The sequence below is a fragment of the Pyrgilauda ruficollis genome, unplaced genomic scaffold, assembly GCF_017590135.1.
Source record: "Pyrgilauda ruficollis isolate IOZ18807 unplaced genomic scaffold, ASM1759013v1 scaffold43, whole genome shotgun sequence".
NCBI lineage: Eukaryota > Metazoa > Chordata > Aves > Passeriformes > Passeridae > Pyrgilauda > Pyrgilauda ruficollis.
The window spans coordinates 2,005,142-2,026,458 of record NW_024525823.1 but is presented as its reverse complement, the minus strand read 5'-3'; the positions used below and the strand labels follow the sequence as shown (position 1 = coordinate 2,026,458).

The window sequence follows — 21,317 nt, the reverse complement described above, 5'->3', positions numbered from 1 at the left end:
AAACCAGTCCTTCTTTTAACATAAAATTAAATTGTGGAACTCATTGCCATGAGATGTTACGGAGGTCAAAAGCTTAAGCAGATTTAAAACAAAGTAGAAAAACATCCCCAAAAATCAACACTGAAGTAGAAGTTCATGTGTGGTTAACAAATACAGCAGTAGGGATGTAGCTCCTAGGAAGAACAAGTGGTTTAGGAAGTTCATAAATCACTCACTGCTGGAAAGCAGATGTTATCATTTGGTACATGTTTCTTACTTCTTGCTCCTGTAAAGATCTACTGCCATTCATTGGTCAAGGTGTCAAGCACCCATTCAGCAGCGTTTCAGCACTTGCAAGGAACAGCAGTATGGTACAGATCCATCCAAACAGGCCAGGAAGAAAATGGCATCGGGGCAGCATGGAAGCAAGCACAAGTCTGTATCGCCCATTCATTTTTCCTTCCATCTATCAGGCATTTCTCAGGAAAGCATCTCAGAATGCATATATCTGGAAGCAAAGCATTTTCAACCTGTCCAGAAATGTTACAAGCCTAATATTTCAATGGTCCTCTCTGCAAGGAGACTGTAATTCAGATTGAAGCAGAAATAACTGGTTGCATGGATACAGCTACTGAGCTGTGTCAGTCACCACAGAAATGCCAGAAGCTGTCCTTTCCTTCTGAGTTCGCTTGCCTCTGGAGCTCAGTTGTGGAATGGCCTTTGTGGGCACTCCTAATCTACTTCTGCACAAAGTCAGCTGGCATAGTTTAACCTACCGTTTAATGTATTTTGAGCTAATCTTGGCTGACCTTTTGCTGAAGAAAATAAGAAACTCTTGTATAAGTCTTTCTGCCAGCTCTACTCTGATGGCAGTGCCCTCCAGCAGAAAAACAATCTTGTCTAAAACTTCCACCAATGCTTTCACAAAAGTTACATTAAATAATCCACAGCTCAGTAAGAGCTCACAGGCAAGGTGCAGTGGAGAAGAATGTCCATTTTCTTCCTTTCAATCCCTAAATTAGAAATGCAGCTATGTCCCACACAGACAGTAGCAAGCTTAGACTGTGGAATTCAGGATTGGGGTTTTTATTTTTTGGTTCTGAGCAAGAAATAAAGACTGCAGGCTGTGTTGCAGTCTTGTGATTAAGTTGGCAGAGCTAGAAATCACATATGTCATCTCTGTACTGGAAGATCATCCCACCAAGACTTCTGCTGAAAAACTATTCCAGAACCTGAATCTTCTGATTATTAGAAATGTTCTAAATTTCAATCCTAAATTTATTCATAGCTCTTCTCCCTCTTTGGTGATTGCCATCTCACTGCCTGCGTACTTACAGGCATCAATCATAATACTACAAAGGACTTTATGTAGAGCAATCCAAAGAAATATGCTTCAGTAGACATGATCTGAAATCGAAAAAACGGTGGCTTTATCAAGTTTTTTAGTAAAAACACAACTTTACTGTAATCATCGCCTCCCTGCATTAAAAAAAAAAAAAAAAAAATTAAGATCTGGTGTCAGCTGGCCTATTTGAAGACAAAAATGGAGAGGGTATGCTGATCATTAGTAAAAGGTTCATTCTTCAAACTTGTTTACTTTTAATAACACAGAATTGCTTTAAAAGGACATAGGGCTTTCACATTACCAATCCTTTCCTCTCCAGTAATCAGCATTCATAAGAATAGAACAGTGTGAAAATATTAATTTTTAAATAGGTATTTTATGTATTCTTTGGATATTTTACAACATGCCCTAAAAAACCCCAAAAGACAGCACCTTCTTTTATTTGTTATAAAATGGGATTTTAAATGTCTGGATTTTTAAAATAAAAAACTACAACAGCAAAGAACCTTATAAAAGAATAGTTTGCTGTCTCTGCAATTGCCTTTACAAGTGTCCTACATTGTTATTTTATATGAATAGTGAATTGACAAGAGCTAATGTGCCCAGAAAAATGTAATATGCAAAATGTTTCTAGAAAGCAATTACTTCTTTAAGGAAAATAGATTTTTAAAAAATTTTCTTTCCTCAGCTTTTTTCTTTGTTTGAGCTCTACTGCAAGGCCTTAAGTCAAAGAGTGCATGATATGAGGGATATCTCCATACATACAAACACAAACAGCTCAATATCATAAAGTCTCCAACAAAAACCTCTCCTAGTTGTTCATTTTTGGCACTTCTGCATGTAAAAACTGGAAATGAAATTAAGAAAAAAACGCAGAATCTATGAAGACTTCAATGATGCTTAAGGAACACCCCTTCCTCTCCTCTCTCCATAGTCAGCATGGAGATCACCAGTCCCAAAATAAGCAGCTGGCTTTTCAATCTTAGGTCTCAGGTTCTGATCCAAAGGCAACTCTAATTTGCTCTCTCTACTGTCTTCCTAGTTAGGACCTACTGTTCTTTCACCTCATAACAAAATATGTTTGAGCTTATTTAAATAAGAATTCCACTTCACTCCAGGTAAAGCTGTTCCTTTGGAAGACTTATAGCACTTGGATCAATAGACATCTTCATGCATTATACAAAAGATGGTAAAACTTCACAGGACCTAAAAATAAACTGGTCTTAATATCTGGAATAGGATATGAAAAAGGTAGGGAAGATACGTAGAATACAACTGAAATTATTAAAGGGATTAAAGGGAGAGGCTGCCTTAGGAGATCAGACTCAAAAATTTTCAGCTGGGGGAAGGCAGTGGTGAAACTTGTTCAAGCTTTATGAAATCGTGAAGGTGGCTATAAGGATGAATATTTTTCATCAAATTTCAGAGTTAGGCTCCAGTGGAATTAAATTAAAACAGCTAAAAAGAACATATTACTTTACAGTGGCTAGTGTATTTCTGGACTTGCTGCCAAAAGATGTTGTGGAAGCAGACCCCAGCAATAAGTGCAGACAGGAATTGGATAAGTTCATGTACAACTTACCAAGTCCAAAAAAAGGACAGTGAAAGGACTAGGCCAGGATTTACCTTTGTAAGAGCCACAGAAGCTAGGGGAGTACAAAGAAAAGAGTCTGAAGATGGTGGCCAAACTTGTGTGCACTCTGTAAGTAGTTTCTCCTACTGCTGCTGTTTCTATTTACTTTCCTGTTTAGAAAAACGGAATTTTGTATAAGCAAAATCTTGAAGACCCCCAAGGGAGGGAGAGGGCTATAGGTAATGAAAACAAGGATAAAAAATAAACAACAAACAACAAATGATAGAAAGGGAAGAGTTACAGCACTGAAAATACAAAGCTAGGGAACTGGAGGAGGGCATGAAACAGAGAAACATCACTCATCACTTTTGAAGGTTAACCAAGGAGCAGGTGGATGCTGCCCAGTGATGCCCTGCCTGGAGATGTGGGAGAATGATGACATAAATATACACAGGTTCCACTGTCACCAGGATCCCTCCACCCAGCTTCCTTCTTCTGGTGACATGAACAACCAACAGGACCTGGAAACAGGACCTGGATGCTGTTGATGAGGAGATCCTGGAACTTGAAAGGGTCTTGGTTAGGGAGTATATAAATAAAAAGTGCAGAGGAAAAGCACAGCAGGAACTTCAATGAGCCTCTCTGGAGGAGAGATGGCATTTGATATACACTCAAAATACCTGATGCGTGCTAGGGTCTCTTGCCACTCTCTGAGAAAAAAAGATCCACAGTCCAACTGAGTAGGGCATTTTCCCCACCCATGGATGTTCTTAGGACATTTTTTTCCTCTCTGAGGGGTGTGAATTGTAAAGGCCTCCACAGGTGAAAGTCACTCTTGAGTTACTAGTGCTGTTCAAAAAATGGTATGGTATATTTAGGACAAAAGGAACTTACAGAGTTAGATAAATCTAGGGGCAATTAAAATAGGGTAGCAACTGTTTTAAAGAGAGAACTAAAAATTATGTGCAACATCTCAGTAAAATTTTAAATTTTCATTAAACTGACTGAACAGAAAATTTTGTTTTAAAGTACTATTTCACGTTCATTCTTTGCTGAAGTTACTTACCAGTTCAGACAAGGTACTTCCCTGTGGTAAATGGCAATAATGCCTTATTTAATGTAATGCTCTCTTTCAATGAGTTTTTCACCATTATTTTTATTTAACTGGAGGATCTGTGAAGGATACATCATTGGTTTTCAGTTCAGAAACCTCCTTTATTATAAAGATAACTTCATAAGATTAAGTTCATGGGGCACTGATTTTGGTTCTGAATAAAAAGAAATGAAAATGTTTCTAATAAATATCATCTATGTTGTCCATCTTCACTTCTAGCATCTACTAAAAGTCAAATTTGCTGATGAATGAATGGCAATAATTCTAACATGATGCACAGAATTAGATTACCAAATTTGTGCCATGACAAAAGAAAGGTGCTTGTGGCAGAAGTCCTATTTTGTTACTCTTTTCTTAGGGTGTAGTTGAACAAAAAACTGGACACACTCAGACACTACACTGTAGATAGCCTCCTTCACAAAGACATTGCAAAATCATTCTAGCCAGTTTCACTAGACTGTAATGTAAGGATCCCAAAGGATTTCCTGAAAACTATCATTGCTAATATTAACTCCTATGTTATCAGAAAAAAAAAAAAAAAAAAAAATTTTAAAAAAGAAACACCAATATGTATCATAGATATCCTACTGAAAATTATATCAAGTAACTGATTTCAAAAATTAACCCCAATATATCGAAAAAAAAAAAAAAAAAAAAAAAAGAAAAAAAAAGTTTTGAAACAGACACCAATATGTATCATAGAGATCCTACTGAAAATTATATCAAGTAACTGAAGTAGGTATAAATCTAGGCTGAAAGTGACACAATAGCAAATTTCCAAACCCAGGCACAGATGTAATTGGAATGGGGAAAAGACTACACTTCTTTTATTACACCCTAATCATGGCAGCTTGGTAAACACTGAACTGGGAGGAAGGGAGGGCAGAGAGGGGGAAAGAAGTTTATAGTTTCTGTCTAGAAAATTCAGGAAATGTTGTGTGCTGGATCTCATCCTGGTTCCTGGATGACATAACAAAAGGAAATAAATTAAAAAGAGTTAATCAGTTTTTGTAATACTGGACATAGCCTCCCATCCAGCATATTAACTGCAAGAAGCAGCTTGCTGGTTCTATTATGGGAGAGTTCAAATGAAGAGAAATGTTGTGAGTCTCATTCCTTTCTTAAAACTAGGATATGGGATGAATATACATGGTTCTCAAAATTGAACAAAAAATCACACTGGAGACTATTCTGTGCTATGTCCTCCACTTACCCCAGCTCCTTAAATTATCATAATTACTGAAGGATTTAAGTTACTTAAGTTACAGTCCAAACATTGCAGGGTCTTGTAGATTGGAAAATGAAAGCTGAATTTTCTCAAAACATTCTTTTTGTGTTGTGTAGATCGTGCAGAGATGCAATAGAGCTTTGGTTTATCTTGCTTCAAAGGCAAACAGTAGCAACTGGAGCAGCAAATGGCCTTTGAGAGGCAGGTGAATTTGTGAGGTTTGTTGACCATCTTTTCATCTTTGCTATAAGAAATAAAAGAGGAATTACTTCAATAGCAGTCAGATGGCCAAAAGAGGACAAAAGACATTGAATGTGTGGTAATACCTGAAATTGTATACTAAACTATCTCGTATTTGCTTGGCAATGAGAAAAAAAATTTGTTGGCATGCTTTCTCTTTCTCTCTTCCTCTCAGAGTGAAAACAGGATAGAAAACAAAGTAACGAAGCTGTGAGGAAATGATTAGTTGATATGTGCTCCACTGTAAACACAGCTCTAGAGAATGTAATTTTTCTAGACAAAAGGTGTGAAAGCATTTCCGTGCTACATTTCAAACTCAGCTCCAATTCATCAGCCTTCTGCACCAATGCTCAGGTCAATGTCATAAATTTCCATTTCAAAATAGCAGCCTGTTTTTCCACTATAATCCTTACTCACCCAGTCTTTCTTCCCTTGCTCCAGTCACTGTGGTAAGCAGAACAAAATACTTGTGTAACTTCAAGCACATGAATAATCCACCAAGGTCAGATCTCAGTACTGTTTCTTCCTTGTTACACTATACTGTGTTTTTTCATGTCTTCAAATTCATTCTATTACAAAGAAAAAAGTAGGCAAAAAGGATGATAAGGGTTTTTTTATGTTGCACATAGCAGAAACTACATTTTGAGATCTCTTCTCTCCTGGGCACAAAGTTCAGAGGCAGTTTTGAAACTCAAGACTCTACTGGGATTGCGTACAACTCTCTGCTTAATAAAATAAATGCAAATATAAATTCTCTTAACTTCTGTTCTGTTCATCTGCATGTTTTCTTGTTACTGTTAGAAAAAACCCCAAACCTAACTGCATTGTTTTATCATTCATGCTGAATGCTTTGAAAAAGTAGACTTCATTTTGCGGAATTTTCCCTGTTACCCCTGCCCCAAGATTACTCTTGGCCTGTTCTGTAAGAAAAAAAAAATCTGTGAGGCTGAACTGGAGTAGATACTCAAGAGCAGTAATGTCCTGATTTCCCCTCACACAATACTAATGGTTTTACAAAAAGCTCTGGTTATTTGCTCCAAGTTTTTTCCTAAAACATCAAAAAGTATAATCAGAAATAGTCTAAATAATGCCAGAATGTTCATGTAGGTTTCCTTCAATTGAGGACTGCTTCAAGAATTCTGGCAGTTGCGCACAAAGTGAATTAACATAAACATTATGTTACTTTCATTGTAATAATAGTTACAATTCAATGTAATCAGTGTAGTGCAGTGATGGAGTAGTGAGTCATTGCTTCAGGAAAATGACCAAGGAGTCTGGAAAAGGCTGACAAACACTGTAGTCAATGAAGATTGCCTGCCTTTAGTATATATCAGGAATTAATGAGACCTGTCTCCACTATTAGAACACTAGACAGAGACACTCCACCTTCAAGGTCTTGTTTGCACTGAAGCATTAGTTAGACCAATTCAACCTTAGTAGACAGCTCAGTCTGGAGCAGTAAAGCACACCAGCTTTCAGCAAGTTGTTGTCCAACCCCCTCCCTGGTAAATGATACAGAAAAGGCCAGTGCTTCATTACTGCTACTGCAAGAAATGGGAGAGTTAGGAAAAAAAAAAAAAGAAAAAGAAAAAGAAAAGCATAGTTCATGGTTCTAATTAAGTTCAGCCTCCTTGCGGAACCTACTTCTGGGGTGAGGTAATTCAGAGGATCCTCATTTGTACAACAAAATTTTCTCCTAACTCCTTCCCATGCAAGACCTGTTTTTCTCTGCTTCTTTGGGTCTGAATGACTAAGCTTTTCTACAGTCTTTTTTCAAGAAAACCTTTCTACTTCCGCCCCAGGAACAGTTAGAATAACTAGCCCTTTGTATTTTAAGTTATTCATTAAAGTTAAATGGCTTTATCTTCAAGCTTGTCCTAGGGCAACTATTATAAGGTTAACCTTTTTATAGCTGTGAATTCAGATAAGTTTCTCAATTTTCTCTGAATCTGGTCAGACACCGGTATGTATGACTATGCCCCTGCTATGGTTCACAGTTGTTGCCTCAATACCTATTTTGATTTCCCAAAGCAGCACTAGACATCAAGGGGCAAAAGGTCACAAACCATGAAAGGCAGTTTCAGAAATACATGAGTAGATATCATCACTTCTTTTCTTTTTCTTTGGTAAGACAGTGATCCTCAAAACACTGTCCAGATACAACTGGATTATTGTACTTAATATAAGGGTAATTAAAAACCACCAAAACCACACAGACCAAACCCCAAACCCAGTAAGTTCCCTACAGAGCAATCTTACTTAGCAGTCTTTACCCCAGCCACATATTCCCAACGGATCACCATCCCCAAATCTCTCCCAAATCTGGAGTGCTCCTTGGCAGCCTCACATAGAAAGCAGATTGTTTTCTTCTTTAGTTTCTCTTTTCAAATTAGGCTCTTTGAATGCTTTCCTAAAGCTCCTTTGCAAAACAAAGAATATGTGAAGCTCATATTTAAAACCAAGGGACATTTACAGAAATCCACTGGGTACAATTAGGCAAATTAAAACTTAAGCAATTTCTCGTATCCATTGCTATATGTAGTTCTTTGCTTTGGCAGTATGAACCAAACATTGTTAGGTTTAATTACTCAAACCACTACAGAATCATTTGAAAACATGTTGTTGTCTCTTCCACAAGATGGAGTGCAGTGATAATATGTGAGGATTTTCAAATTGAATCAATATATCATGTCTCCCCTATGCTAGAAAAACCCTTTAAAAACTTTATCCAACCACAGCAAAACAAATCAGAAGCCCCTGCACGGTAGGTTAGTTGTGGCTATTTCAGATGAGAGGAGTTCAGAGTGCATCCCAAAAAACAAAGCCCGCAGGTTCCTTTAGGTCTTTTGCATTCAAAATGAGCAGCAGAACTTAACAGCGATGAGAACCGAACTTAACTGTGATGGCGAACTGCAACCAAAAAATAGTGCTCATACCCACTTGTAAAAGAAAATTTAAGAATAAAGAAATAATTTTACTCAGTCAATAATTTTGTAAAGAAGACAGAAAGAATTGCTTTTCCTCTGCCTTGCAGTTCCCAGCCATAGCCTTGTGGGTGCAGGGCTGCTGAACTCAATCAAGAGTTGAACTCCTCCAAAATCAAAGCAATATCAGCGCTTTGATTAGATGTAGCTGCTAGCATTCTGCTGTCATCCCATCAGCTGTGTGCCTTAGAGAACCATTTGGGAGAACAAGAAGCTTCCTTATTCGCTTATTTAATGGTCTGAGTCCGCTTTGCGCAGTTGTGATCTGATGTAGAGAGAGATGTGTTTGCTGGCAATCAGGTAAATGCACTTTGAATACGGATTGTGAAAGATTCTTCCTTCAGACACCAAGCTTTGTGAGAAAAGATAGCTTTCATGCCAATTTGCATCCTTTTATACCCATTTAATACGATATAGCGAGGCTTGGCACTAATACATACTAATATATTAAAACAATTACTTTAAACTACATTAGCTACCCTGAACCATGTAGACTTTGGTCTGAAACGATCATCTATGGCCTTGCCCTTCTCAGAATCAGGAGTCACCCTACTCCAGTTTGGAAGTGATATGGCTGCCAGTGCCACATACTATGCAACCTTAACATTGCAACTACATCCTATTTGGAAGATCCTCCTTACCAAATTAGCTGTGTGGACAATGAGGAGACACAACGCCTTGTCTTGGTCCTTAAAAATGAGCTGGAACAACTCTATGTAGTAAAGCCACGCTCAGAAATATTTTAATTTTCCCTTTATGTACACCAGGACTGCAGTACCACTAAGCGCATACCGTATTTACGTCCCTGCCTGGCAGGAGGCTTGGCGCTCCTCTGCATTTGTTAATCCTGCTCCTCAGCATCTTTTACCTGGATTTTTAAGGAGACGCCTGCAACTTTACAGGAACAGCCTGCTCGGCGCTGGGCGATGAGAAATGATACGGGGGGGTTGTGGATCGGCTGAGCCCAGCCTCCACCGCCCGCGGGAGCGGGCACGGGGGTGGCGCGGCCGCTCCGCCGGGAAGCGCCCACGGCCACCGGGGGCGGCGGGAGCCGCCGGGCCGGAGCGTGCGCGCGCCCCCGGAGGCGGAGCCGCGGCGCGGGCGGGGCTCGGCGGCTCTGCGGCGGCGGGCGGGACGGGGCGTGCTGTGCTGTGCTGTCGGCGGGCGGGCAGGCAGGGACGGAGGAAAGCGGGGGAGGCGCTGGCTCGCCTGCCTGCTCCTCGGTCCGCCGGTTCCGCGGCGCTGCCCGGGCAGCGGAGCCGCCGCCGAAGCAAATGGGGAGGCGGCGCTGAGCGGGCTGCCCTCCGCGGGAGTCGGTAGCCGAGGGCAGCGGCGTGGCGGGCGGGCAATGCCCCTCACTTCTCTGTTTGCGCTGCCCTTCCTCCTTCTCCTCCCGCTCCCGGCTCTGAAGCTTTTGTTTTCCCCGGCCGCTGTGATGGCAGGAAACTTCCCGGAGGGATGGGCTCAGGCCGGGCTTGTGCTGCGCCGGGCTCCGCAGGGCTCCGGGCGCACCGTGAGGTGAGGCGAGGCGAGGCGAGCGGCGGCGTCGCGCCGCGGCAGTTCCGCGGGACCGGCTGCTGCTCCGCCCGGCCGAGGGGCGGCGGGACGGGCGGCGGGAGCGCGGAGAGAGTTGTGCTGGGGACCGCGGGGAGCGCCCACGGCTCTGCCGCTTCCCCCGGCCGCGGTCCCACCACCGGGAAGGCGTTCTAGCCCCGGGGATCCGTCCCGTGCTCCAGGAACTGCTCGGGGGTCGGCGCCCCGAGGAGGCTGCGTGGGCACCGGGAGCCGGGCGTCTCTTCTCCCGGCGGGGCCGCCGGAGCCGTCGGCGGGCAGCGGGGGCAGGAGCGCTGCCGGAGCCGGGTGGGCGCGCTCGGCCGCGTCCCGGGGCCCGTGGAGCCGCCTGTGGGGGGCTTCCTCCTCCTCCCCCGGCGGCGGTGGGGGCGGCGGGCGGGGGCCGCGCTTCCGGCCGGGGTTCCGTCCCGGGAGGCGGCCTGGCTCCCGCCGGCTCCCCGGGATCGGCGCTCCGGGACGCTGCTTAGAGGCACGGGGGAGCTGGCTGCTTGCTGTCACCTGCTCATCAGGCTGCTGCTTCTGCTCAACTCTTGAAGCCGGCGGTGTCGGTACGGTGTGTGTGTGTCTCGCTCGTACAAAAAAGAAATATAAACGTCTCGCTTGGTTTTGATTGTTTTTCATCTACTTGAATGCGTGTGTAATTTTTGTTTGGGTGTGCCACATGGTGTTCCAAACTTGTTTTGTAAAAGTCAAATACAGTACAGCCTTGTGTGTGTGTATATATATATATACACATATATATGTATATAACAAAGCATACAATAAACTTTTTCTTGTAAATTAACAAAAACACTTTTCCAAGCAAATAGTTGATTTACAGAAAGATACAGATAGCATGGGAATTTTCAATGGTCAGAGCTAGGCATGGCTGGAAAGTTAGATCCATGCCCAAGGAGGTTGTTAAACAAAATTGTTTGTCCTTACTGAAATGGATAATGAATGCTTAAGCAGTGGCAAATGGGTTTTACATAATTTTCTCTGGGACATATTGCACATTCTAACATTAGAGCAAAGGCGTCAGAAGCATCAGAGTATGAAAAGGGCAGTTTTAAATAGACCATTTCAAGTTAACTGAAAATGTAAAGAAATGTCAGAATTGTTTCAAGATTGGTGACATAGAATACCTGCGTATTGTCAGGTGTCAAATATGGGGGGTTTGTTGTTTTTGCACAGTTACATGTTATGAAAATGTATTCACCAGCGTTGCTGTAGCTCCAGCATAACAGTATAAACCCACTAGTGATTACATTCTTAGTCTACAGAAGCATATTTGGTAATGACTAGTAATTAGAAGTACAGTAATTTCTAAATAACTTCGCTTTGAAATGTCTACTGGCAAATGATCAGCACTCTAAAGTACATTCTCTTAGCTGTTCTACCTTACTCCTCTATTAGAGAGTAGCCTTTCTGTAAGCGTGTATTCTAAATGTATAAAACTTTTTTTTTTTAAGTGAGAAAATAAATGAGACTCTGGAAATTACTAGTTCACATGCAATGTCTGCCTACTCAGAGGAAACAGGAAGAAGGCAAGATGAACTCTCCGAGTTTCTAATTTTCTTCTTGTGCACTACAATGCGTAGGTGACTTGTCAGGTGCTGCTGATCAGGCATTGCTTGTGTGCTTCATCATTGCATCTGCCACTTTTAAAATATTCCTCTAGGAATAGTAGCAGATAAAGCTTGGAGAGCCTGTGATTGCTTCTCTGCAGTTAATGAAATGCACCCAAGACCATTTTCTGATTCTGAAGCTAAGTGCTGTGGGTTAGCCCTTGTCAATGCTGTTTAATTCTCTTGCCTTCCAGAACAGCAAATTTGCATGGGAGACCTGTAGCTGCCCTGTGTAAGAAGGATGCTGTGCTGGTGTGTGGCAGCTCAGCAGTCTGACAGTGAATTCTATTTCCAGGGAGTGATTCCTGGCGTTGCTTGGTTTACTGGTGTGGCCATAGTCCATCTGTAATGTTGTCTATCTGCAGGTAGCCTCCCTTAACTCTGTACTCAATGGTAGTGATTTCATTTCCCTGCATTGAGGATCTCTGGCATTATAAAATGCTGCTTTTCATAATCAGCTGCTCAGAAGTGCCAGGACTGCTTTCTTCCTTTTTTTCTCTGCTTGTGCATGTGGTTGAAGAGGGAGTAGGTGAAGGCTTGGTGGTTTTCCCAGTTGTCCATAAGGGAAAGGTAAAGAGGGTCAGGAAGAGGCTTACGTGACTTGTTCTGGTTGTCTGGGAATGTACTCCTGAGGCAATGCATGTCCATAAGCAGTCCTGTTGGCTAGATGTGAAGGTCCTTGGTCTGCAGTCACATGGAATTTCCATAATTATTTTGCTATAAGTAGCAAGTTGGGCAGAGCAAGTTGGGTTTGTTGTTTTTTGCTTTGTTTTTTAATGCTTCAAAGGATGTCAGACTTAGTTGTTAAAAGTGAGGTGAGGCAAGAGGAAATGTATCTATCATCTAAGAAATCCTACTTGTAGTATCCAGAAGTAGGGTTTCAAGTCAAATATTGTCAGATCATGCTGCCTCTCATAAGAAATGTATCTATCATCTAAGAAATCCTACTTGTATCCAGAAGTAGGGTTTCAGGTCAAAAATTGTCAGATCATGCTGCCTCTCATAAACATATAAAACACTTTAATAGAATGGTGTACTTTTTATCTCTAATTTGTTGTCAATCTTTATTTTGCTAACCTAGATAGTAGCACAGTTTGAACTTGAATAGTGAAATTGTTTAACCATCTCACTTCCAGCTGAGGGTAATACTTAAATACTTATGTAAGTATGTGATGGGTCTGGGTTAATGCTCTAAAGTACTTTCCCAAACAGGCAGCTTGGCACAGTGGAATTCCTGTTGATTTCATTAGAATGAAACCTCATAAAATACAATTCTTAATATTGAGCTATTTCTGTGTGCAGTTTGGGAGAAAAGTGAGCTATCTTTTTTTTTTTTTTGTCCTTGCCTGAGTAAAAGCACTGGTTCAGTAAGGTGTATTACACTTAAACGTATATTGGCGGTATCTGAGGAGTCCCACTGGTTTGAATGGCACTTTGAGAAATCTCTTGCATAACTGTAACCTAATTTACCTCAATCTAGACGTTTATTATACACAAGCTGTGTTTAAAAGAATATTATCAAGACCACATAAGCACAGAAGAGTGTGGAAATTTAAAGCTTTGAAGTAATGATGATGTGGCCTGTGGGAACTGTGCCTTCTACTAGCTAGGACCAAATTTTTTTCAGAATGCTTTGCATCTAAAATAAGGCAGCCAAAATTAGTGTCTGGTTATGACTTTTGCATCTCTCCTGGATTTTCTCCTCCTTGTAGTTACTAAAGCAAGGCTTGAATCATGTGTATTAAAAGTGACATGGTGACATACAGTAATTGTGGAGAAAGCAAGGTTTTGAACTCTTGTTCGTCTTGGTGACCTTCTGAAAGAAGATGGATTCTGTGTGTCACGTAGTTAAAGCCTATGTCACAGGGTTTAATTGAAGGCACAGGGTTTAACTGCTACTTCTCAAGTCTTCAGAGCTTGACTTTCGAACCCTAATTTTTTGACATAGTTTTTGGGTGTAATGTATTTTTTTTTTCTGCAGTATCTTTGATCATTTCTGATATCATTAGCAAAGTGAGAACCTCTAAAATGCCAGCTCAGGCTGTAACTGTCTAAAATGTGGTAGGTCATGGTCCATAGGTGGATTGACAATTAAGAGAGATAGCAGCCTTTATACACTTGTTATGAAATAACCCTCCTAATTTTTATGTAATATAATATAACTGACTTGAAGCTTTGATGCCCAGTTCCAATTCTGTTGGGCACCCATTCTCTGGACGATTCTGTCTGGTGACTTTACTGTTGTTTTCCCTGCAATATTCTACTTCCCTGTTTCTTCCTGGGCTATCTTATTGCCCTGCTGTTTTCTATATTTTTCTGACACATCCTTTTCTTTGTTTATTTAATAAATTGTAGTTGCTAGTGACTTCATTTGGCCAGTGTGACTGTTTTGTCCTAATCTAGTGTGCAGCCCTCTAGTTGCATGGGTCAGGTCAGCTGGCCAAGCAGATCAGGTTTAGAAAGCAAAGAGGAAACTGGCTTTCAGATCCAGTACTTGGCTTTTGCAGGCTGTAGTGAGGAAATAATCGCTGTTGTAACCTAGGTGAACTGAGGCTGGGGCAGAGAACTACAGAATAATTGAAATTGGAAGAGGCCTCTGGAGGTCATGTAGGCCACCTCTCTGCTCAGAGATGAGTCTGGTTGAAAGTTAGATGAGGTTGCTCAGGGTCACGTCCACTTGAGTGTTGAAAATCACAAAGGATGGAAGCTGTACAGCCTGTGTGAGTAACCTGTTCCAGTGTTTGACCACTGTGACTGTGAAGTTTTTCCCCTAAGGCCTAATTGAAGTTACCATACTGTAGCTTGTGTCGATTGTCCTGGTTCTTTGCTGTGAACCTCCAAGAAGAATGAGGTTCTTGTGCACTTAAAAGCAACAGATATTTTTCTAATGCTTAATAGCTCCATTTCTGTTAGGAATATATATAACTTTTGCCAAATACATAAAAAACAATTCTCTTCTAGCCGTGGTTGCACACCTTATTCAATAACAGGCTGATCAAATCAGTTGGATTACTTTTTTTGTTTATGGGGGCAAAATAAAAGTCTTTTGCTAGCCTTGCTTTTTGAATCAGATGAGATGTTTGAAATTTCTCCTTTCTTACACATGACTATGCATTGTATTTTCCATCAGGTGACTGCCTCATTGTGTGTGGTGAATAGATGCTGGTGGTTAGGAGGTAAATTTAAGTCTTCAGGCTGGGCTTCTGAAAGCCAGCTAAGTCATCCTGTGACTTTTTTTTTCCCCACCTTTTCAGGTGTATGGACCCCCTGCATAGCCAATTTAAACCCACTGACTACTTTTGAGGGCTCTGTTAGAAATGATCTGCAGAGTACTGCATTGACACTGAAGTAGTCTCAACTAGCCTTTCAGGCACAATCGGTGGGGACAAAAATAAGCCTGTTCAGAAAGTAGTTTATTCCTATGGCTGTATTATTTTCTCAGTGTCTCTCTGCTTTGTATCGTTAGAGTCTCAATGGCTCTTAGCCTTTCTATCCAGCTTTCAGGACAGCTACATTTAGGCAAGGTTAATTCTGAGTGAGCACCTTTTCAGTCCTTTATTTTCTTGTCATCGCTTAATATATGATCACATGTCTTACTTGCAGCCTATTCTGAATGTTTAATAATTAACTTCAATGTGTATTTCTTTTGTGGTGATGTTCATCTCTGTGTCTCAGTTCTTCGGGAAAAGTTAAATTATCTTCATTACCCTACTGTCTTGTGCAAGTTATCCTGCCTTTTAAAAAGGCAAAAAAGTGATGGGGCGAGGGCAGAAAACTTCACAAACAAGAGGTTTTAATTGCTATGAGCACAAGGGGAAAACTGTGCAACAGAGCAGAAGAAAAAGCATGTATTTTTAATGCAAATTGTGAAATAATAATCCTGTCTTTCTAAAGCTGTCTTAAAACTTCAAAACCTGATACTACTTAGAAGCAGTTATTGCTACTAGTTTTCCACATCAGTAGTGTAAGTCATAAAATTATCCCTTTCAAAGGATTGTACAAGGTTCATTTGGTATAATGATAGAAAGAGTCTGATACCTTGTGAAAAATAGAGATGACTTTCTTTTGTCAAAGACTTGAAATGTAATTTGAAAATGCATTATATATCTTGATTAAGTTCTTATTTTCAGTAGATGTTCCAACAAACCTTTTATTACTTGATCATTTTGATTTTGACTCTTGTCAGTTGTCACTTCTGAATTTTCTCTAGACCGTTTTCTTGAGTATTACATGAGACTTGTGGATGTGTTTAAAAGCACTGAACATCATATGCACATGACATTTTGATATTACTAACTATATGTGCATATGCTTTTGCATATATAAACCTCAACGTGCAGATAACAATTTAAAATTCACATCCACATTTCCTGTGTTTCATCCTATTACCAAAATGACTTTAAGAATCAAAGTAAAAATCCAACATCCCACATCTAGCCGAAGACACGTTATGAAACGTAGAAGAAATGAGTGTGCTGTATTTGTGCTTCCGTTCTCTCAACAATGCACACAAGCTCACTAGTACCCCAGACCTTCATATGCTTGAGTACTCTGGGAAAATCATGTGGCCTGGAAAAGAACTACCTCTTTATTTTTGAAGCAAAATCAACTGAATTGCAGTAGGGCCTCCCACCACATGCCTTATTTCTGGTTTGAAGGGTCTGTGAGTTGGTAGAGCTGAGAAAAGCTAATTCTATCCTTTACACAACTGAATTCATTCAGCATGTCTGCTCAAGCTCCAAGTGTGTCACTTATGATAAGGAGGTGACATTTAAAAGAAATTTGGCAGTATTTAATAAGGACTCATAAGACATGTTGAGAGTATTTATAACAGGGAGGAGTTGTACTATGCATTACTGATATTGGGACATCTGCATCTGCTGTTAGAAATTTCCATTGCATTTATTACGACAATAGGGATGGGGTTGAGTGCATTTGCTGGCTGAAGTTAGGAGTGTTTCCCTCCCCATTCCCTTCATTTTGATAAGAAAGCAATTTCCGACTGCATTAATCTTTTCTGTAGATATCAAATCAAAGCATGAAATCTCAGGTAATAGCACTTATGCTGTTAAACTGTTAGATCCAAATGAACTGGATTAAATGTGTTTTCAAGGCCACTACAAATTATAGACTTGAAAAAGCATCTTCATGGTACACTGCCAATATGGTGATATACTTCAAGCTATTTTCAGCAAGGTTGAAAATAAAACAGCCCTGGAATATTCTCTCTGGTTTTTTACACTATTTGCAAAGTCTGTCTCTGTTCTTGGATATGTTGAATATCCAAGCAATATCCAAGCTATTTGAATAAACAATCAGATTCTGTTTCTTGATGCCAGTATAAATGAGTGTGAATTAGGCATTGGTTCAGAGACTGACCAGTCCCTTTGGTGGTCTTCCAAGTTTTCACACTTCTGAAATAATGGGGAAGATTGGTTATCTTGATTTGATTACAGTATTAGTGGGATCCTGGCAAGCTTCAGAGCATACTGAAGGTCCCAACATCTTAACTCCAGGAAGGAGGGCCCTGGTGAATCACTCCTTGGGGAGGCTGGTGTCAACTGTTACAGCGCAGTTTCTGTAGTTTGCTGAAACTACCTACAGAACTGCAGATTGTACCTACTAAGCATTATGTTGCTCTTATATGGAACCATGAGTCAGATTTTCAGGCAGACGTGTGCAGACCATTATAGGTACCCAGAGGTGTTCATGTACAATACTGTTACAAAACAAGAGAAATAAAATAGTTACATGAAATGATTTAGGTGAATTCACTTTCAGAAATGCGTGTTCTGTCTGACTGCTGAGTATGCTTATGTGGTTACCTCAAACCTGGGTTGAATTAGGTGAGATCAGTCTCAGCCCTAGTAGGAAGAAAAGGAGGAGGGGGATGGTGTGTGTGAAACCAGATGCTGGTAAGGAAGTGGAATTCCCTAAGGTCTGAGGCTGGGGCTTCATATTGATAAGCACTTACCAATTTTGCCAAACATTGCCAAAAGGGCTACCCAGTTCTATGCTCAGCCTGCTCAAATCTCTCTTCAATGCTGTCAGCAGGTCAGGCAGTGAGGACTTGTGTGCCACCACTGTGCAGCTGAGTCACACAAACTTATGTAGAATTGAAGTGGTTCACTGTATGCCAGAGGTATTCTGTGGGTTAAAGTCTGGCTTGCTGTTGATGAGTCTTTGAGATACAGGCAGTGGTGGTTCTACATGACTTTGCAAAGTTGAAGTTGCCAAATTCATGCGAAACAGTGTATGTTTAAGATAAGTTCTGTGATTTTAAGTTGTATCCATTCATCCTTTGATAGGAGGTCTGATGTTGTTCAGTTTCATGGACAACATGAAATTGTTAGTTACCATCCAGCTCTTCACCTGGATATCCTGAATATTTTGACCCTGTAATTTTTATGCTCTTATTGTTTAGAGTTACTGTTGTGGACTGGATTTTCAGTTTAGTTTGTATAGATGATGTTTATAGTTTTAGATGCAAAAAGTTGAAGAGTAAGTACTTCTAAGACAAGTGGTTCTGCTTTGTAATGTGATCAACTTTCATCAGGATTTTTTTGGCCGTCATTAATGGCATTGCACTCTAGGTCTTGCAAATTACTTTTCTTTGAAAAGTGTTAAGAGAACTGATTGACCAGATGCAGTTCTGAAAGCCTCTTCAGATGGACATACAAAGATGAAGTATTTTCATTTCTGAAACTCTTGGTGGAAGATATTCTCAGTATGGGAACCAGCTTTTCAAACTAGAGCCGTGAGAATTTGCATGTGTGTTTTAAGGACATTACTGCCATTTCAGATTCATTTATATGCTCAGTAATCATGATGACTGTTTAAAATATAAATGGTTTTGAGCCTATTTCCGGTGTGCGGGAGGATATGGTTTGAGAACTTAGCTTTCTGCAGCCAGATGGATTATAGTGTTGCTAAGGAAACAGACTATAAATGAAGTGGCAACTGGGTGTCCCTAGAATATCAGACTGCTTGAAGCTGGTATTTTAAACTCATTTAGGTGGGTAGCTAGATGACGTGATGAGAAGTTAATTTCCTGTATTTTATGGTTCGTTAATTTTCATTGCTTTATTAGTATTTACAAAAGGTACCTTAACTTCCCACTCATGCTACCTGGCATGTGGGTCACGGAACAAAAAATTGCTGTGGGAATTAGAAAATGGACAGAAGCTGTACAGAGACACAGGTTCTCAAATAATCATTCAAACTACTGACTAGTGGATAGGTAACACTGTGTAAAGACCTGGCAGCAGTATAGTCTGACTGAAAAACTGATGGGGAAGTGAGCTGAGTTGCTTCAGAGTGCTTGGGAAAAAACAGAGCTTCTACAGACCTGGTGAAATTACAGGTTTTGAACTTCATGTATAAACATATAGCTATTTGATACACATACATGAAGTTGCTCAGAGCAAAGGAATTGAGTTGTGGTTTTGATACTTGCTCTGCCCAAGAAGATACCTGGCTCTTTTTTTCCTAATGCTTTTGCTGAAAATGTATCAGGTTTCCAGACCGGGGTTAATGACTGATACAGCAGAGGTGGTGTTTTTGGTTTTTCTTTCCTTCCCAGTGAAAAGGGCAAGCATACTTGAACCGTTCTAGCTAAGCATGCAGCTAATGAAGACTTAAGTAAGCTGAGCCTGCAGGGCAGACAGCAACCTTTCCTGTTGATAAGGTGGACTGGGAGGAGGACAGACAATGGTTCAGTCTGTGGAGCTTCAGAAACTTGCCTTAGCTACTTCTGTAACAAAAAGGTCTGGAGAGCTCTTAGTAAGACTGAAAATGGTAAGAACTTGCCAAGCAAAGATAGTTTGTAAGCTAAATATGAAGTGGAAGGCTAGGGAAGGTTTTCAGCTATGTTCAGGTGGTTGGTAGAATTTTAATTCTATATGTTGTGAATTGAAATTAAACTGCTTCCAGTAAAACACATTCTTGAAAAGGTGTCTGTTCCAGCAATGTTAAACCTTCTCAACCTGCAGCATTTGAGCTGTTGTTTAGAGTACATTTGAGAGAATTGTTTCTGGTCTTTTCTGCCAGGTAGGCAACAGAGGTCTTTGTGGAGGTGGCATTAAGGCACTATAACATTTCTCTCCTTGATTGTCAAATTAGTGGATTTATTGGATTTATATGAGTGCTGTCAGTTTGCATACAGATCAGGATCTGCCAGTCTTTTCACTGGAACAGTAGCTAGGCATAGACTAGAACTTCATGGCATGTAAAACATGACTTTTCCTCTATAATCGCTCCTTTGCTGAGGGGCTTTGGGACTGAGCAAGTTTAATTGTCCTGGTGGCTGGTTGCTCCTGATGCCTTGAATCTTCCTATAAGTCACTCTCTGTGTGCTCAATGTGTGGTGGAAAGAGCAGTAGGACCACGAGAAAGCTGTTGATTAAGAGTTTTTTTCTCCTGAGGTGAAAATACAGGAGAAGCATCACTTCTGACTTTATGTGTGTTCGTTTTTGATGTCTAATGATGAATAATGTTAATTTCAGTGGTATCATTGTGGTCTGTAAAGAGGTTTACAGAGAGCATAGAGGCAAGGGTTTAGTTTTCTGGTCTCATGGTAGATGTCATTGTGCTTGTTTTCCTATAAATCATGCCTATAACTTTATTTCTAACTTGTATGTGTTTTAAAAGGTTGATGCACCTCTCTTGGTCTGAATTTTTCAGCTGTTACTGAGTAGCTGTAATTGAATTAGAAGTTATATGTTACATTTATGCTAGAGTTATTCTGGTCGGTTGCAGGATGATAAATTCCATACAGTATTTTCTCAGGTTCAATTTCATGTCTAAATAGAGACTGAATATACTTCTCCATAACAGAAGAAACACCATCATTATTTGCAAAATTCATTAGTTGAGCATATTTAGACAGCCTTTGGTTGAGTAGGAAAATATGATCTTTAGCTACCAAAGTGGAAGACAACAGGAATTAATGGATTACACCTTTCGGTAAGGTAATACTTATCTTTGTAGATTGGAGGGATTTGGGATGTTTTTATTTTTCAGTGGTTGTTTGGTTGTTGTTGTTTGTTTTGGGTTTTTTTGTTGGTTTGTTGTTCTTTTTGGGGGTGTGTGTTTTTTCAGATTTTTAGTTTTTATTTCTCTACTTTTTAAAAATAATGTGAAAATCCCTAACTTACTACTGAAGGAGCTTTTCCATGGAAAGAGACCTTTCTTAAATAAGAAGTTTGTGAACTCAGAACTGCTGTAACTATCTATGGAAGGTATTTGATTTGGTCTCCTGTTTGCTTAAAAGGTCCCAAGTAGCACAGAACTAATTAGTAGTATAGAGACCATTCGATTAACTGTTAATTTATTTATAACAAGGAATTATAAGGTACTTTAAAATTTCCTAGAAAGGATTTGAATTCTTCAGTTGATATTTGTTTATTTTGCATTTTTATGATTAAAGAGCTTGGAAAAAATTGAAGCATTGATCTCTTGTATTACATGAAAAAAAAAGTGTGCTTTAAAAATGATTAGACTAGCTCATTTAAATGTTTTTGGCTTGCAAATGTAATCAAATTTTTTTTTTCTTTGGGATGCATGTTACAAGCCCTGCTTGTTGGGTCTGAACAGAAATTGTTAGTGCCTGTATTGCACGGGGTCTGAATGTCTGCAATATGTCATCTCACCCTGAGAGGTGTCCAGATGGGAACT

The 21,317-nt window shown here is 40.2% G+C and overlaps 2 protein-coding genes across 2 annotated transcripts in view; one reads left to right on the top strand and one right to left on the bottom strand.

Moving 5' to 3' along the window:
* Window positions 1-9,304: 9,304 nt before the first annotated feature.
* LOC121359221 (serine/arginine repetitive matrix protein 1-like) lies at window positions 9,305-12,284 on the bottom strand. Its single transcript, XM_041478023.1, has 2 exons — window positions 12,239-12,284; window positions 9,305-10,494 (listed from the first exon to the last, which is right to left on the bottom strand). The coding sequence occupies exons 1-2, from the start codon at window positions 12,282-12,284 to the stop codon at window positions 9,305-9,307; spliced, it is 1,236 nt and encodes a 411-aa protein (XP_041333957.1).
* The window catches only part of GPR63 (G protein-coupled receptor 63), a 28,705-nt gene continuing 17,237 nt past the window's right edge, over window positions 9,850-21,317 (top strand). The window contains exon 1 of the mRNA XM_041478183.1: window positions 9,850-9,981. The gene's annotated coding sequence lies outside the window, so the exon portion shown is untranslated. The remainder of the gene's footprint in view (window positions 9,982-21,317) is intronic.

Coding starts and splice junctions, on each gene's coding strand:
- LOC121359221 (XM_041478023.1), bottom strand. CDS start 12,284: ATGCATTGCCTCAGGAGTACATTCCCAGACAACCAGAACAAGTCAC. Junction 10,495..12,238: donor AGACAACCAGAACAAGTCAC/GTAAGCCTCTTC, acceptor GCCTCTAAGCAG/CGTCCCGGAGCGCCGATCCC.